General features: G+C 42.5%; 1 protein-coding gene across 3 annotated transcripts in view; it reads left to right on the top strand.

Annotated features, from left to right (window-relative positions):
- The window catches only part of fam171a2a (family with sequence similarity 171 member A2a), a 310,310-nt gene that overhangs the window by 197,084 nt on the left and 93,523 nt on the right, over nucleotides 1–19,703 (top strand). For all 3 annotated transcript variants that reach the window (XM_043675235.1, XM_043675236.1, XM_043675237.1), the window contains 2 exons: nucleotides 15,020–15,178; nucleotides 18,816–18,992. In XM_043675235.1, coding sequence (XP_043531170.1) covers nucleotides 15,020–15,178; nucleotides 18,816–18,992 — 336 coding nt within the window. The remainder of the gene's footprint in view (nucleotides 1–15,019; nucleotides 15,179–18,815; nucleotides 18,993–19,703) is intronic.

Raw genomic sequence — 19,703 nt, forward strand, 5'->3', positions numbered from 1 at the left:
ATTAGCCATCATTTTATTAAATGTTGGAGCAAGCTGTATGGACTGATTGGTCTACCTCTGTTTTTGTATTTTTGGTTTATTCATTTGTGGGATTTGGGTCACGCTGGCTAGGCCAGCATTTATTGCTTATCCCTAAGTGCGCTTGTGAAGGTAGTGGTGAAGTGCTGCAGTCGTTGCGAGGTAGGAAGACCCACAAGTACTGTTAGGATGGGGATTCCAGGATTTTGACCCAGCTACATTAAAGGAACAGCAATATAGTTGCAAATCAGGATGATGTGTAGCATGGAGGGGAATTTGCAGATTGTGGTGTTCCCATATTTCTGTTGTGCTCGTCGTCCTGGATGATAGAGATCATAGTTTGGAAGACAGTGTTAAAGGAGGAGCCTTGGTGAGTTACTGCATTGCATTTGGAGTGGCACGGTGGCTGAGTGGTTAGCACTGCTGCCTCACAGCGCCAGGCACCTGGGTTCAATTCCAGCCTCGGGCAACTGTCAGTGTGGAGTTTGCACATTCTCCCCGTGTCTGCATGGGTTTCCTCCAGGTGCTCCGGTTTCTTCCCACAGCCCAAAGATGTGCAGGTCAGGTGAATTGGCCATGCTAAATTGTCCCTAGTGTTAGGTGCATTAGTCAGAGGGAAATGGGTCTGGGTGGGTTACTCTTCGGAGGGTCGGTGTGGGTTTGTTGGGCCGAAGGGCCTGTTTCCACACTGTAGGGAATCTAATCTAATCTTGTAGATGGTACACACTGTTATCACTGTGCTTTGCTGGTGAGGGGAATGAATATTGAAGGTGGTGGATGGAGTATCAGTTGAGCAGTCTGCTTTTTCTTGAATGATGTCAGGAGTCATGACTGTTGCCAGAGCTGCTCTCATATAATGAAGTGGACAATATTCCATCACAGTCCTCAGTTTTGCCTTGTAGAGAGTGGACAGGCATTAGGGAGACAGAAGGTAGGATATTCACCACAGAATTCCTACCCTGTGAGCTGCTGAAAGATTTATATACTGATCTATCAACCAGTTCAATCTCTGGTTGATGGTAACTCCCAGGAGGTTGCTAGTGAGAGATTCAATGTCATTAAATGACAAAGGGCGATGATTAGATTCTTCCTTTTTGAGTTGACCATAGCCTGGCACTTGTTTTACATGAATGTTAATTGCCACTTACCATTCCAGGTTGTTCAGGTCTTTCTGTAGATAGATATGGACTCCTTTGGTATCTGAGACATTGAATGGTGACAAACATTGTACGATCATCGGCAAACATATCTACTTCTGACCTTGTGGGTCAGGTCAGGGAAGGTCATTGAAGCAGTTGAAGATGGTTGGGCCAAGGACAATACCTTGAATAACTCCTGCAGAGATACATTTGAACTCTGAGTTTTGACCAACAACGACTATAACCAGCTTCCTTTCTGCTAAATATGGCTTCAACCATCAGATTTCCTGACTCCTATTGACTCCAGCCTTGCTATGGTTCTTTAAAGTTACACTCTACTTAGGTTCTGACTTGATGTCACCTCTGGAATTCAGCTGTTTGTCCATAAGACCACAAAATACAGGAACAGAATTCGGTCCATTGATTCTGCTCTGCAATTTGATCCTGGCTGATATGTTTTTCAACCCCATTCTCCTGCCTTCTCTCCATAACCCTTGATCCCCTTACTCATCAAGAACCTATCTATCTCTGTCCTAAATACACTCAATGACTTGGCCTCCACAGATCTCTATGGCAATAAATTCCACACAGTCACCACTCTGTGGAAGAAACTACTCGTCGCCTTAAGTTCTAAAGGGTTGTCCCTTCACTCTGAGGCTGTGCCCTCTGGTGCTGGTCTCCCCAGTGTGGAGCATCTTCACCATGTTCATGTTTTGAACAAGACTCTATGAGATAAGGAGCCAAGTGGTTCCGATAGAACCAAAACTGAACATCAATGATCAGATTATTACTGAACAAATGTCATTTGATACACTATTGATAGACCTTTTCTATCACGTGACAGATGATTGAGAGTTGTCCGCTGGGCAGTAGTTGGCCTCGTTAGATTTGTCCTATGCTTCGTGTGCAGGACAGACCTGTGCAATTTTCCACATTATTGGGTTGATGTCAGTGTTGTACCTGTACTGAAACAGCTTGACTTAGGGAGCACATCTTCAGTACTATTGCTGGAATGTTGTCAGGGTCCATAGGCTTTGAAATATGCAGTTTCTCCAACATTGAAGTCCCCCAGCAGAGTACATTCTGGGACCTTGGCTCCCTCAGTGTTTTTTCCAAATACTGTTCAACATGGAGGAGTACTGATTCAGGAGAGCAGTGGGTTGTATAAGTTACACTGTAATGAGCAGGAGATTTCCTTGCCGACATTCACCCTGATGTCATGAGTTTTCACAGGGTCCAAAGCTGATGTTGAGGGCTCCCATGTGACTGTATGGCACTGTGCTGCCATCTCTGCTGTTATTCCTGGAATGAAATCTTGATCAAAGCAAGGCACTTGACTTTTAGATTCACTGTCTCTGCTGGGTCATTGACTTCCAGAACATATTGAGCTTGCTGTTCCGATCTTTTTGATTCAACTATAATTTGTTCATATTTGTGCCCCAATATCACTGCCTGCGATAAGTAAGCTTCACGCACCCGTTCTGATTCACCAAGCACTTCAACGTTGCAGCCTTGAATTTTGATGCTTGTCTTTTGTATGGTATAGATTTTCTTACAGCTCTGAAATTTTTCTCCATCTCTGTCACACTTCTGATAGCATATTTCATATAATGTCTTTTAGTGGCTGCAACAAACTCAAGTGAAAGTACTTTGAGCATAGGCCAAGGTCTCACAGGTATGAGAAACCAGCTACTGTGCCATTTCTCCAACTTCTACAGATCCAAATGAACAATGGCTTTTCAGCCAGGCCACCTCTACAGGGTGGTATGTGGTTAGTCTTTAACCCAGGCATACAAGTCCTCTGCTAGTCCTGTCTGATGGGTTGACTCTGCCAAGAAACTGCTTCCAAAGCACCTAAACTGGGCACTGCTGCCTGTGTCAAGTAGGGTTCTACTTCCTTGTGTTGGTTCCAATTAGTATTAAAAAGTTGGGATAGCTACCTGCCACATGTAGGCGACTGGCCCTGCTTCCCACCAACTGTATTCTCTATAAAAATGGCCTATGTTACAATGTACAGCTGAGTGAAATCTTCAGATGGCTGTCACTGTTAGAATATACATATGCTGCATGGCAGTGCTATCTACCAGACTCTGTAACATTTGCCAGAACCTATTAGCATTCCTACTATTGCCACTACCAATCCTCTTTACTGATGTTAATTGTGTTGCTCATGTTATGCGGGAGGGTTGCTACTTGCGATGGCTTAGGCTGAAGGTAGGCCTGGCCTTAGTTAAATAGCAAAGGTTGGTTTGACAATATCTAGTAGTTAATTATATTGTATCTAAGTAAATGAAGAGCATTCAATCCTTTATATTTTGATATCTTATATCAGTTATCTCTTTCAAATACTAACTACTGTATACAACAGCATGGGAGCCAGCTGTACCTGGGGAATTGGTGCACTGGCCAGCAGGACTACTTTTAGCCCTGGCCACCTCTGGTCTCAGCCCCTGGGTTAGGACTCCTGAAATCTATCCTCTTGTCTGTGGAGCAATTTCATGGAAATAGTGTTTCAGTTACTACTTTAGGTATATCGATGGATGTGGGAGGAGGCTTGAAATAACTAATTATTAATGCAAAACAAGGAAATGTCTGCATTTCAAATAAACTGTAATCATTGTTGTGGTTCTGTTCGCCAAGCTGGGAATTTGTGTTGCAGACGTTTCGTTCCCTGTCTAGGTGACATCCTCAGTGCTTGGGAGCCCCCTGTGAAGTGCTTCTGATATTTCCTCCGGCATTTATAGTGGTTTGTCTCTGCCGCTTCCGGTTGTCAGTTCCAGCTGTCTGTTGCAGTGGTCGGTATATTGGGTCCAGGTCGATGTGCTTATTGATTGAATCTGTGGATGAGTGCCATGCCTCTAGGAATTCCCTGGCTGTTCTCTGTTTGGCTATAATAGTAGTGTTGTCATGCCGCAACCCAAAGGACTAGCCACACTTCCATACATCAAGAGCATTACCGAACTGACAACCAGACTACTGCGACCACTAGGACTCATAACAGCACACAAACCAACAGCCACTCTCAGACAACAACTCACCAGAACGAAGGACCCGATACCCAGCATGAGCAAAACCTATGTAGTGTACAAAATCCCATGCAAGGACTGCACAAAACACTACATAGGACAAACAGGAAGACAGCTAACGATCCACATCCATGAACACCAACTAGCCATGAAACGACATGACCAGCTATCCTTAGTAGCCACACACTCAGATGACAAGCAACATGAGTTTGACTGGGACAACACTACTATTATAGGGCAAGCCAAACAGAGAACAGCCAGGGAATTCCTAGAGGCATGGCACTCATCCACAGATTCAATCAATAAGCACATCGACCTGGACCCAATATACCGACCACTGCAACGGACAGCTGGAACTGACAACCGGAAGTGGCAGAGAAAACCACTATAAATGCTGGAGGAAATATCACAAGCGCTTCACAGGAGGCTCCCAAGCACTGAGGATGTCACCGAGACAGGGAACGAAACGTCTGCAACACAAATTCCCAGCTCGGCGAACAGAACCACAACAACGAGCACCCGAGCTACACATCTTCTCTCAAACTTTAAACTGTGATCATTATCTTTTAAATGGAGCGCAGCCCTTGATTTACCTTTCATCATCAAGCTTTATACATTGGAAATGTCCTACAGAGCGTATTATTGAAGTGTATACTTAGCCCAGTTCTTCTGGAATTATTCAGTGCAACAGACAAAACAAAATGGATATCTGATTTACTATATCCCTGTATTTGTGTTTTCTAGAATTTGTACTTTGATCCCTTGCTTGTCTGTAACATTAGAAATAGTTTGTAGACTGGACAAGAATACACAATAACCCAGAGATATTTTGAGTGATTTTGAGCGTGTTTAATGTTTATTTTAGTTACACAATGGAGTATGTTAGTGTCTTCCACCTCCTGCATTATAGGAAAGGAAAAAACAGCCTTCATCCCCCTTTCAACCCACAACTCTTTCACCTTCTGTTTCCCAGACCATCTGCCTCCCTTCAGCCTTTGTCCAAACAAATGGGAGCTTTGCATTGTCTCACACTGAAAGGAGAAGCATCCCAGATTTCACACTGATTTAAAAAAAACAAACCAGAAAGTAAATGTAGTGGTTGAGAGCTGCTAGGAAGTGCTGATGAGAAGCTGGCCACGTCTTTGTGACTATCAGCTTGCTTATGTGATATTCAGTCCACTCCAGAAAGTTAATAGTTGTACTTGATAAAGGTGTAAATGTAAACTTTCTCCCCGTTCAGTTTAATGAAAGAGGTAAATATAAGTTGCATGTACCTAGCCTATTAAAAGCAATCTTTCAAGAGGTAAAGCCCCATAAATATCCACTTCTTTGCACTTTGTGTCTGTCGGTTAATGTCAGAAGTAGTCTGCAAAGGAATACATAGAGAAGATAAAGTCGCCGCAGCCCAACTGGACCATAGGACTGCTCTCTCATTTGAGAGACACAAACCACTAGTTGTGGTTTAACCTAAGGGTCACCTCTCCTCAAGCAAGGTGAGAGATTGTGAAGGAAAGTCCTTCATGGTTGCCTTAGCTGATGCGGGAATTGAACTCATGCTGTTGACATCACACTGCATTGCAAACCAGCTGTTCAACTAACACGCCCAGGGAAAGTGAATGAACAAAAATATTGACATATGGAGCACAGTGCAGGATAATGTGAACTTGTCCATTTTGGCAGAAAGATAATATTAACAGAATATATTAGTTAAACGTCTGGTGATTGCCAAGCTATAAGATACAGATGGATGTCGGTGTCCTGGTACATGAGTCAAAAAAAGTTAGTATTCAGGTATTGTAAGTGATTAGGTAAGCAACTAGAATATTGTTATTTATCGCAAGGGGAATGGAATACAAAAGTAGGGGTGTTTTGCTATGGTTGTGTGTTTGAGATTTCACATCTGAAGTATTTAGTATTTTTATTTGAGTAAACTTATAAATGCATTAGAAGCAGTTCAGGCAAGGTTCAGTCAACTGATAAGAGGGACAAAGGAGGTATCTTGTGAGGAAGGGTTGAATGGCCTGAGGCTGTATCCATTGGAGTTGAGGAAAATGAAAGGTGATCTTACTGTAACATACAGAGGCTGAGGGAACTTGACAAGATTGGATGCTGAAAGAATATATTTCCCTTGTGGGTGAGACTGGAACTTGGGGACACAGGAGAAAAATAAATGGTCATCTATTTAGTCAGTAGATTTCGTTTTTCTAACCAGGCACTGAATATTTGGAACTTTCTTCACTAGAAAGTGCTGGAGGCAGGGCCATGTAATATGTTTAAAGTAGAGGTGGTTAGTTCCTTGAGTAAGAAGGGAGTCGAAGGTTTTTATAGGAGGCAATGGCCAAGTGGTATTATCACTGGGCTGTTAATTCAAAAACTCAGGTAATGTTCTGGGGACCAGGATTCAAATTCTGCCATGGCAGATGGTGGAATTTGAATTCAATATTTATGGGCGGCACGGTGGCTCAGTGGTTAACACTGCTGCCTCACAGCGCCAGGGACCCAGGTTTGATTCCCGCCTCGGGCGACTGTCTGTGTGGAGTTTGCACATTCTCCGTGTCTGCGTGCATTTCCTCCGGGTGCTCCAGTTTCTCCCACAATCCAACGATGTGCAGGTCAGGTGAACTGGCCATGCTAAATTGCCCATAGTGTTAGGTGCATTAGTCAGGGGTAAATATAGGGTAGGGGAATTGGTCTGGGTGGGTTACTCTTTGGAGGATCAATGTGGACTTGTTGGGCCGAAGGGCCTGTTTCCACACTGTAGGGAATCTAATCATATCAGATGGAACGTCAATTTGAGGCCACAATCCTACAGAACAACCGAGCAAGCTGAAAGAAAAGAATGGCCTACTCTTCCTATTTCATATATTTGGATGTCCATTTCTCCTTAAGAGTATATGATCGTCCTCAGAGGAGCAGTGCCAACCTTCCTCACTGCTCTACATTGACCATGTTTAAGAAGTTTATTGTATCCAGAGGGTTGGACGATTGGGTGAACTATTGGAAGAGTTTGCAGGATGATTAGCAGATCATAACGTGAATACTTCTTTCATGGCATGAACATCTTCATATCAACCTTATGGTGGTTAGCTTTATACACTGAGAGAGACATGTCTGGGTGCCACAGCTTATGTTTTTGAGAGGGAGATGGGTGTGGCAAGGGTGTATTGAATGCAGCTGTATAGTAAGAAACACCTATATCTCTCATATCCCATTAGAAGCTCATTTGAATTCAAGGCTGGAGCTTTGATGTTCAGTCCATTTAGATTGGAGGCTAGAATCTTCCATTTACATTGCAAATCTTGCTCATATAATGAAAAGATAGTAAAATACCACCTGAACTGACTTTTCAGCACAAATCTTGCAGCAAGCCTTGCTCAGAAATCAAGTGTCCGAGGACATATTCCCCATCCAGTAAAATCTGATGGCTAGTCATAAGTTGGCGGCTTTCACACATGGCAGCCACATTAAGTAGGCCATGGCTGCTGCCTGGAGGACAGTTCACACTAAAGTGACAAGTAAATGCTTTTTGGGGACAAAGGTCACTGAATGAGAGAGGCTAAGCAAGGAAAAAAGGTGGCAGCTGGGAGCTCTATGTCCAATCCCTTGATCAGGCCCAAAGTATTGTAGCTTGAGGGATCTGGCCTGCAACCAGCCTGCCTTGTGTTACCAGCCTGTGAGCCGACTGGTAAAAGTGCAGCCCAGTTGGGAATAGGCCTAGTTAGAGGTAATTTAGTCAGGGATAAATATAGGATAATAAGGGAAGAGGAATGTATCTGCGTGGGTTACTCTTTGGAGGGTCATAGAGTCATAGAGATGTACAGCATGGAAACAGACCCTTCGGTCCAACCCGTCCATGCCAACCAGATATCCCAACCCAATCTAGTCCCACCTGCCCATATCCCTCCAAACCCTTCCTATTCATATATCCATCCAAATGCCTCTTAAATGTTGCAATTGTATCAGCCTCCACCACTTCGTCTGGCAGCTCATTCCATATCCGTACCATCCTCTGCGTGAGAAAGTTACCCCGTAGGTCTCTCTTATATCTTTCCCCTCTCACCCTAAACCTATGCCGTCTAGTTCTGGACTCCCCGATCCCAGAGAAAAGACTTTGCCTATTTACCCTATCCATGCCCCTCATAATTTTATAACCCCTCAGCCTTCGACGCTCCAGAGAAAACAGCCCCAGCCTGTTCAGCCTCTCCCTATAGCTCAAATCCTCCAACCCTGGCAACATTAAACATCACACAACACCAGGTTATAGTCTAACAGGTTTAATTGGAAGTACGCTAGCTTTTGGAGCGCCACTCCTTCATCAGGTGGTTGTGGAACCACCTGATTAACCACAACCACCTAATGAAGGAGCGGCGCTCCAAAAGCTAGTGTGCTTCCAATTAAACCTGTTAGACTATAACCTGGTGTTGTGTGATTTTTTAACTTTGTACATCCCAGTCCAACATCGGCATCTCCAAATCATGAGGTAACCCTCTATCTCACCTAAAAGATAACGTGTCTGACAATGCAGTACCCCTCACTACTGCACTAAAATGTTAGTCTAGGTTAGTTGCTCAGGCTTTTGAAGTGCAAGTTGAAACTAATGTTTCAGAAACAAGATTGCAGTTGTTGATACCTTGTGATAGGACTTCTTAAAGTATTTCCACTTTAGCTGTGTGCAGTATGAGGATATTCACTAGGCCATTCTAGTAGATATAAGACTATAATTAAAACTCCTAATTCTGTTCAATTTAGCTCAAACTTTATAATCTAACAATCTCAGAGCCTGAATCACAAGTTGTGGGTAAAGATTCTCATCTTGTCCGTCACACATTGCATCCCTTCCATTTAATGTGCCTGGAGAGATTTGATGTCTTCAATTTGGTGAACAGATACCAGGGCAAGACAACAAAAAAAAACTGCAATTTTTACCCACACACTGTTGTTTGAAAGGTATGAATAATTGGAAAGCCTGGAACAGACTAATCTGTGCAAAAAGCATCTTCCTCTCCTGTTTGTTGCTGGTAGTCTCGTTTATAGTGGGAAAGATGCAGCACAGATTCACAACTTGTTTTTAAGCTACAGTTTTGAAGAGTAACTTGAGAGGTTCAGTGTATTTTCTCCAACTGGAGCTGAGAAGGTTATGTAGTGTGACCTGAAAGAGGTGTTCAAGATGAACAAAATATCATGAAGTGGTAATTTCACATGATGCTGCTTAAATAAAAACTTTTTAAAATCTTTCTTCTCTCATATTTTTAAGATGAGAGAAGAAAGATTTAAAAAAGACAAGAAGGGCAGCTTTTTTTACACAGTGTGGTTTGTGTGAATAATAAATATTTGGAGGGCTATGGGCCAAGTATAAATAGGTGGGGCTAGTTTAGTTCGGGGTTATCGTTGGCATGGACTGGTTGGACCAAAGCGTATATTTCCATGCTGTATTACTTGAGATAGAACTTTTCCTGACCCCCACACACCTTGGAACATTGTAAAGTCAATGGGGTACTTTAGAAGTGTCAACATTGTTATAGTGTAGGAAACAAGGGCTAGTGCAATTGGACCAGGAAGTCTATATGAAGAAATGCACTTTAGGGGTTGAATGACCTGATTCTAAATAGTAGTGTTAAGTTATTCAATGTTTAGCAGCAACTGCTGTGGTCCTGTCACAGAGGAACTGGAATATTCTGAATTGGTGTGTTCTCTTTATTTGTGGATTGAAGTATTGGCACCATTGCTTCAACGGTAGGCCAAGCTCCTGTCGCTGATGGCACTGTAATATAGCCTAAGTTGCTCATTTATTTTGCAGTGTAGAATTCTCAATATTCAGCAAGGTTTGGGAGTCAGCATTCTGTGCCAGTTATAGGGAGTTCAGAATAATCAAAATCAATAATTTAAAAAATCGTTCAACTGATGGCCAAAGCCAAGAAAAATGTTGCTTTTATTTAAAATTCCTTGGCTAAAGTGGAGGACAGCACCAAGTATGAAAAGTAGTAGTAGTTTGGGTTTGGAAAAACTGAGAGGAAAGAGGAAAAAATATCTACCTTTAGATTACATTCACTACAGAATGGAAACAAGCCATTTGGCCCAACAAATCCACACCGAACCTCCAAAGAGTAACCCCCCAGACCCAATCCCTCGTTCTATATTTACCCCTGACTAATGCATCTAACACTATGGGCAATCTCGCATGGCCAATTCACCTAACCTGGGAGGAAACGGTGTGGGCGGCACGGTGGCACAGTGGTTAGCACTGCTGCCTCACAGCGCCAGAGACCCGGGTTCAACTCCACTGACTGTGTGGAGTTTGCACATTCTCCCCGTGTCTGCTTGGGTTTCCTCCGGGTGCTCCGGTTTCCTCCCACAGTCCAAAAAAGTGCAGGTCAGGTGAATTGGCCATGCTAAATTGCCCATAGTGTTAGGTGCAGGGTAAATGTAGGGGAATGGGTCTGGGTGGGTTGCGCTTCGGCGGGTTGGTGTGGACTTGTTGGTCCGAAGGGCCTGTTTCCACACTGTAAGTAATCTAATCTAATCTAATCTAATCTAAAGAAATGGGAGCACCTGGAGGAAACCCATGCACACACGGGGAGAATGTACAAACTCCACACAGACAGTCGCCTGATGTGGGAATCGAACCCAGGTTCCTGGCACTGTGAGGGAGCAGTGCCAACCACGAAGCCAGCGAGCCACATTGCTGTGCAGTTGAAACTGTGAAGAAGGAAACAAGATAGGTAGACAAATTAGGAGACAAGAAAGAATGAGTAGGAAGTTTAAAGAACCACTGATTGTTGCAGTGATGATAAAATTTGTAGTCTATGGGAGAGAATTGATCAAGGACAAAAATGAGAGAATAACACTGTTTGGTGCAACAAGATTTTTCATGTGTGGAGTTTAATGTGAAAGAAGAGTTTTATGGTAACATGATGCTTCCACCACTGAGTGGGGCTTGAGTCGAAAGAAAGAGAAGATCAAGAATCTTTACAAAGGTTAAGTTAGACAGATTGTTGCAACATGTAAGAGAATCTCAGGCTGTGGGGGACAGTCAGCAAAGTGCAGTTTGGACACAAGTGTTTAACAGAATTAACTTAAACATTAACTTGTCATTTTCCAAGTGAGGTACTTTTGTGAAGATTTACCATTTTTAAATACAGTGTTATCTTTGCCACATTTTAACGCAATATATCTAGGCCCTCCCCTCTTTTGATTTTTTTTCGTGAGATCAACCTGGTATAGAGATGTAAACACTCCTGCTCGCATACTCTCGCACTGTCGTACATTCACAGTCTCATGCACGCTCCCACTCCCTCTTCTCCAGGAGCAAGTGGAACTTGAACCCAGTCTTCCTAGCTCAGAGGTACGGACGCTCCCACTATGCCACAAGAACTCCAATACCCCCCCCCGACACACACACACNNACACACACACACACACACACACACACACACACACACACACACACACACACACACACCTTTTGATGCATTATTTCTACTCACCCTTCAGAGATTATACACCTGTAGAGCAGCTGAGATATAAACCCAGGCCACCCAATCCAAGAGCCCTCTGTTCATCTTTTGAATTTTTATTGACCTATTTTCCTCCCATCCTTTGACAATTTTAATGAAATTATATAATCCCTATTGTATAGAAGTCGGCTAATCGGGCCCTTCAAGTCTACACCGACCCTCCAGAGAGCATCCCTCCAGACCCATCCTCCTGTACCTCTGCATTTCCTATGGCTAATCCGCCTGGCCTGCACATTCCTGGACACTACAAGGCAATTTAGCATGGCCAATTCACCTAACCTGCACATCTTTCGTACTGTGGGAGGAAACCGGAGCACCCGGAGGAAACCCACACAGACATGGGGAGAATGTGCGAACTCCGCACAGACAGTGATCCACAGCTGAAATTGAACCTGGGTTCCTGGTGTTGCTTCTAACCACTGAGTGCTAACCACATTGTAGACCCCTATCATTCCGAGCTTGGAAGGAGCTAGCTGAGTCTGCATAACCTGACTAGTGACCAAAAAAGATGAAGGAAGCAAAATAAGCTCAAGCTTATTTTGAGCCAGTTTATTATTCACAGCCTGATTTGGCCATCACAATTGTTGTGGCTGACGAGATGGAGAGGGAAGCTGCTAGATTCCGAGAGTCTACAAGAATCTTCAGTTGAACGTCAGATATTGGATGCAAATTTTTGATGTCACTTGTCTTCACTATTCTTCCTTGAAGCCAAAGAATACTGAGTGCACACAAAACCTGCTGAGATCTAGAAATTTTGTTGCTTGATGCTTTTCACAGACATTATTCTGAACAATAGAATTTTAAGAACCAGAGAGTGAAGAGGCACAAAATAAAAATTAATCAGCAAGAAAGAAAGTAAATAGAAAGAAGACAAGGAAAAGCAGAACAGAGAAAGAAGAACAAAAAATAAAGGAAATATGGAAGACTGGGATTAAACAAAGAATCAATCAGAAGGCCAAGGTGCTAAATATTGGAATATATAATGATACATGTAATTTTAGAAGTCTGAATTAGATTTGTTTGTAAATATAGATCAAAGGGAATAAAGCTAATTCTTAATGGACTAATTCCATTTTCTTTGGACTAATTATCATTGTAAATGGCCTTCCAAGCAGGCTAGTGGTCTGAGGTTCACAAAATATTGTTAAAAGTGCCTTGGTTAGCAAGTGCAATGCATCAGGTAGAGACCTTCCAAATCATACACCATCCTGATTTGGAATCTCATCATCATTCCTTCATTGGCAAGATTCTGGAAACCCCTCTCTAGCAGCACCATGGGTGTACCTACACCTCATGGAGCACAGTGGTTTAAGAAGCCAGCTTCTCTAAGACAATAAGTGACAGATGATAATTATTTCCAGTTTTCAGGGACATTCCAGGAACAAAACAAAAGTCGAAAAATCTACATGGAAGCAAATAGGAAAAAAATCACTCTGGGTATTGGGGAATTGCAAGATGAATACACTGTGCTCAAGAGTGGACCTTGATGTTAATGGTGGTGCAGAACTGAGCTGTACACAGTACTGTACGTGCTGCTTCAAGACCCCTGATTTAGAAGATCTCCATTGGGGGCAACTGACCTTGAGTCTCTGGGCTAAAGGAAAGGTGAATTATATAAAGTTCCCCTCCTCTGAATAGCATGGGGTTAGTCTTCATTCTTGTGATGCCCCCTGTATTTATGGAGCCTGCTATCTAGGGTCACTCAGGAACACGTAAAGTAGGAGTGGAAGTAGGCCATTTTGGTCCTTCGAGCTTACTCTGCCAATCAGCAAGGTCTGAGCTAATCAGTGTTGCATTCATATCTACCCCAATAGCCTTTCCATTCCTAACCTAATAAGAATCTATCTATATCTGCCTTAAAAATATACCCTGCCTCTACCACCACCTGAGGCAGCGTTCCAAAGATGCACAAACCTCCAAAGGAACAGTTTCTCCTCCACTCTGTTCTGAAGAGCTACTGCTAATTTTAAAACCATATTCCCCATTTCAGGACTCCTTTCCCTATCTACCTTGTCAAGGATTTTAAATGCTTCAGTCAAGTCATCCCCTCACTCTTCTAATCTGCAGTGAATTCAAGTCCTCATAAGGCAACTCACTCATTCCAGATATTAAACAAGTAAACCTCTGCCACCTCCATCACACTTACATCCTTCTATAAATAGGTGATCAAGGCTGTGCACAGTATTCAAGGTCTCACCTTGACTCCTTACCATTCTGTTCAATTCCTCATGTAATAAAGGACAGGATCCCATTAGTTTTTCTGAAGAATGGCAATGGGCAGGATTTGGCACTGCAGGGAGTCCCAGGAATCTGATCTTAGCAAGAAAAGGGGATGAATGCGATGATAAATAAAGGCACCGAAGGTCAAACGACCTCAGTGGTGAAGCCTGATCCCAAAAGGCAAGCCCTGCAATAACAGGAGTGATAACGGACCTTCATCATGCATATGAGAGATCAACAATGTTGGAAATATAGCCTCATTTCAATAGGAAAAATAAATAATTTTAATACTGGAGGACTTTTCTTTCTTATAACTATCCCTCCGGTCTTTAATAATGTGAGGAAGGGTCACTTGACCCAAAACATTAACTCTGATTTCTCTCCACAGATACTACCAGACCTGCTGAGCTTTTCCAGCTATTTGTTTTTGGTTTTGATAAGGTGACTCCTGGGAGAAATCTCAGAGAAAGGTGTGTGAATGTTTCACAGGTATCAATAACCCTACCTTGGAACAGGGGGTATTAGGTGGTACCTAATAGTATTATCATTGGATTGTTAATCCAGAGATTCAGGTAATGTTCTGGGGACCTGGGTTTGAATGCCACCACTACAGATGGTGCCATTTGATTTCAATAACAAAAAACAACTGGAGCTAAGAGTCTAATCATGACCATGAAATCCAAGTGTTGTAAAAAGCCATCTGGTTCACTAATGTCCTTCAGAGAAGGAAACTGCCATCTTTACCTGGTCTGGCCGATATATGACTCCATACCCACAGCAAGTTGCATGTGCAGGGAGTCACAAGTGAGAATAGTCTTTTTCTGTCCTAGTCTACTTAGTAATCAATAAAATTAGCACCGCCTCTTATCCCTCCGAAGACTATGAATCCATCTGACCTTGATTTCATAACTGCCCTCTGAGTGAGGAGGCATGGGCAATCAATTCTGGCCTCGCAACAACACCTTCATCCCATGAATGAATAATAAAATAAATCAGGTTTGATTGTGTGTGTCTCGACAGAAATGCTGTAGCATTGCTTTGATGGTCTGATGTAAAACCTATGTATTTTCCAGGCCTCACTGTCTGTTTTCTTCTTACCTAGGTGCCAAGAATCAGCCATGGGTCCAGTTCCAGAGAAAGAACGTTGGGCTTCCAAGGAACACATCCTATAATGATTTGTCTGCTTTCCTAACAACAGCCAACACTGAAATGGAAGTGGAAGGATTCCCCTATCTCTTGGGGTTTGAAGCCAGTGCAACAGGTACTTGAATGTTCTCTCTGCAGTGAACATTGAGCTGCTGACAAACAGGAGGAGCTGGAAGATTACAGAAACTTTACAGACGTGTGATTTGTAAACCATTACTTGCAACATCTGCTGCAACAAGCAAGGATTTGTTGCAACGATTTCTGCAGTACTTAACCCTCAAGTGATCGTTTTTGATGATTTGCCACACTTGCTCTCAATGCTACATTGTTTGTTTACAATTTCAGGTTTAATTTCTTTCTTTCTATTCTCTGCCACCTCCGACCTCCTGAGGCCATTCACCATTCCCTGATGGAGGATGGGTGAATGACCTACATCAATTTTAAATTATGAGAGGGGACCACAATGACTTCCTAAATCCTGCACTCTTCCAGTCCCCATGATCATCTTACCTTGTGTGAAGTGACTACCCATCTGACCCCTTCTCTTCCACTGAAAACTTAGGAAAATAAAGAAGTTGCATGTGCAGGGAGTCACAAGTGAGAATAGTCTTTTTCTGTCCTAGTCTACTTAGTAATCAATAAAATTAGCACCGCCTCTTATCCCTCCGAAGACTATGCATCCATCTGACCTTGATTTCATAAATTCTGTTCTTGCTCATGATGCTGTTCAAGTGGAATCAGATAATAGGAAGTGGACAGACAAATGCCTATATCGAAATAAAAGAGTAAGAGTTTATTGCAAATGCATTAAAATGAGCCAATATTTTGTCATTTCTATTCTTGTTCTACTGCGAATAGGACTGGAATAGAAACCTAAAAATTCTTAAAGGGCAAGACAGATCAGATGCAGAAAAGATATTTCCCTGGCAGTGGGGTCTTAAGACATAAACACACAATCTCAAAATAAAGGGTAAGACACTTAGGACTGAGATGAGGAGGAACCACATCATGCAGAATGAGGTAAACCTTTGGAATTCTCTACTCCAGAGAGTTGTAGAAGCTCAGTCGTGAAGCGAGTTAAAGACAGCAGTTGGTAGGTTTTTGGTTGCTAATGACATTAAGAAATATGGGGATAACACAGAATTATGGCATTGAGGTTACTAATCAACCTTAAACCTGAATGGAGAGCAGGCTTGCTGGGCTGAATGGCCTATTCCTACTCCTATGTTCCTAAGACCTAATGTGGATGCAAAGTAAATAGAAAGTCTGTCATTTCACAAGTGTCCTTCGTTTTATAGTTCAGTCTCAGGATACAGCATGTCCAGAAAGGCGAACACATACTGCCTGCAGAGTCTTGAAAAGGTAGTGATGGGGTTTTATCATGAACCTCAACAGTCCATGTGGCAAAGGTTCTCTCTCAATGGGAAAGTCAGCAGTTTGGAGTTTTTAATCTATGGACAATAAAGGAATTACCACTTATTCAAAAGTCATGATGATGTGAGTGGAGGTGATGGTATTTCAATGCCCTCAGATTTCCAGGTGCTAGAACTCACTGGTGCATTTGGTATAATGTATTATGTAGGTAACCAGTTGGTTAGTTGGAATAAGGATTACAGAGAAGGCAGGGAAGTATTGTATAAGAGTTTGGGAGGGGTAATGCCTGATGGAATGCAGTAGCAGCATCTACTTTGATGATGAGAAAAGACTTAGTGGGAGAATAAAGTAGGACATCACAGGAGACTTGAGGTTTGATTGTCCCAACAGTCTGTGTAGTTATGTAGATGCTGTTCTTCTAAACTAAAATAGTTGCAGAGAAACAATAAACTATATCTTGTTTACTCCACAAGCCTCCTCATCACTACATACACATGCAAGCACATGCAGACACGTGACCACACACAGCAAACAACACACGACCTTGTGTGCACACACATGACCACACACACACAACCTCATGTGCACTTGACCTCACTCTCAACCACATATGTATGCACACACGTGACCATACACACGTGTGACTGCACACTTTTCTCTCACAGTAGTTGCATCATGATGTATGTTTCTGCTTTCAGACATATTAATAAAGAGGTTTAAAAATTGAGCAAGTTTGTGAATTTCTTTTAACAACCCTTTTGCCAGACCCTTAACCATAGCGAATAGATTTGATTGTTATGTTTTTGAATAGAGTAGTTGGATTATAGACACAAGGATAAACTCTCTCAGGCTTGCTTCTGTTGGAGAGGGTTGGCTGTGGGGAGGCTGACCAGCCTCTGTGATTGGGCCTCATCTGCTGGGAGGTTCTTCATCCATTTAGAGTCACTCGCTGATTGGAGTGGATCGTGAATCTGATCGCCACCTCACAAAAGCCAAGCAGCTGGAGGTTGATGTCAAAACTTCATTTGTATTATAAGAATAAAGAACAGTATAGCAGAGGAACAGTCCCTTCGGCCCACCAAGCCTGCACTGACATATGACACCTTTCTAAACCAAAAGCCTTTGCCTCTGTATCCCTTGATTCCCTATTTATGTAACTGCCAGTATGCCTCTTAAATATTGTTATTGTCTCTGCTTCTGCCACCTCCACTGGCAGCACATTGCAGGCACTTACCACCCTCTGGGTTTAAAAAATCTTGCCCCTCACATCACCTTTAAACTTTCACCCCTTTTACCTTAAACACTTGTCACTTAATTGATATTTCCATCCTAGGAAAAGATTCCGACTGTCCATTCTATCCATACCTCTCATAATTTTGCAAACTTCTATCAGGTCAGCCTCTGACGTTCAAGTCAAAACAAGCCAAGTTTGTCCAATTTCTGATTACAGATAAACCCTCCAAACCAGGCAACGTCCAGGTAAACCCTTACTCTGTTTTCTCCAAAGTCTGCACATCATTTTGGTAGCATGGTGACCAGAACTGTATGCAATATTCTAAATGTGGCCAAACTAAAGTTCTATACCGTTGCAACATGACTTGCCAATTTTTATGCTCAGTGCCCTGACCAATCAAGACATGCAAGTCATACACCTTCATGATTATCTTATCCTTGTGTTGTCACTATCTTGTGTTGTCTCTTTCAGGGAACTGTGGGCCTATACGCCTAGATCTCTCTCTATGTTGACGTGACTAAGAGTTCTGCCATTTACTGCATACTTTCCTCCTGCATTAGATGTTCCAAAACACAGTTGTCCGGATTAAATTCCATCTGCCATTTCTCCACACAAGTCTCCAACATGTCTAATCCTGCTGTATCATTGACAATCCTCCTCACTATTTGCAGCTCCTCCAATATTTGTGTTTTATGCAAACTTGCTAATCAGAACATCTACATTCTCCTCCAAATCATTTCTATGTATTACAACAGGGGTCTTAACCCCGGATTCCTGTGGAGCACCACTGGTCACAGATCTCCAGTCAGTAAAACAGCCTTCCATCACTACTGTCTGTCTTCTATGACAAAGCCAGCTCTGTATTCATCTTATCAGTTCACCATGTGACTTCACTTTTTGTATCAGCCTGCTATGAGGGACTTTTGTCAAAGGCCTTGCTAAAGTCCATGTAGACAACATCCACCACCTTGCCTTCATCAATCATTTTCCTCAAAACTCAATCAGGTTTGTGAGATATGATCTCCCCCGCACAAAGCCATGCTGTCTATCGCTCATAAGTGCATATTTTTTCCACATGTGAGTAACATAGCTTGTAACAAATTGACTTTATAACATACTGAATGTTGTGTTTTGTTTTTAATAGTTAACCACTCCAGGCTTGAACTGATCCCAGTGGCTGCAATCAGTATTCACCTGTTCACCAGAAATGGTTCTGCCATTGAAGTGTCAGGCCCCATTCAAGTGTCAGTCCCTCTCCCAGCTGACAGCATTGTGACAACAGCTAGAGACATCCCAGCATGGAAGTTTGACAGGAAGAGTGGTGAGTAGCCACAGATTTTATTCATTGAAGCAAACAAGTGACATTTCAGACATTAAAAATTACATACCACTGAAAACCCATGGCGAACCATGTGGCATTTGTGGAGAGAGAAACATACTGTGAAAGATCTTTAGGACCCTGGATCAATCTTGTGATGATGATGCCATAGAAATGCCCTCCACTGGGTATAAGTAATGCAGTGTGGGTGGATTTAGTGAGATAAGTGTTGGTGTGGATTATAGAAAAGTGTGCTGTGGAGCATATTGAGTGGAAGAATTATGATTAAACAGTATTCAAATGGAATTGTATCTCCCCAACATGTAATTATAAGTCAGCACTTTCTATGTCTATGATTATCCTGTATAGCTGTATTTCACATTAATGTATAACAAATAGTGTTACTTGATGTCTGTGCCTAGAGACAGTTCTTGATTTTGCCTTTTCCTCAAACTCCGTGTGGCATCAAATCACATAACAGAAGAAAGGAGAGTTATCGTGTTTGAGTTCATGAGTTTTTGTTATTATATTTCAGTTTATTTTAGCAGATGTCCATCGGGTGTGGACATCACTAACAAAGTTGTTGCCTGTATGTTGCCTTTGAGAAGAGGCTGCCACACTGATTTCTTCATCCTTTGCGGTTTCAGCGATATGAATATATTCACTGTGCTATTAAGGAGGGTCTTTGGCTAGATACTGATGAAAGGTCATTGA

This window comes from Chiloscyllium plagiosum, chromosome 33, assembly GCF_004010195.1.
Source record: "Chiloscyllium plagiosum isolate BGI_BamShark_2017 chromosome 33, ASM401019v2, whole genome shotgun sequence".
NCBI classification, from domain to species: Eukaryota; Metazoa; Chordata; class Chondrichthyes; order Orectolobiformes; family Hemiscylliidae; genus Chiloscyllium; species Chiloscyllium plagiosum.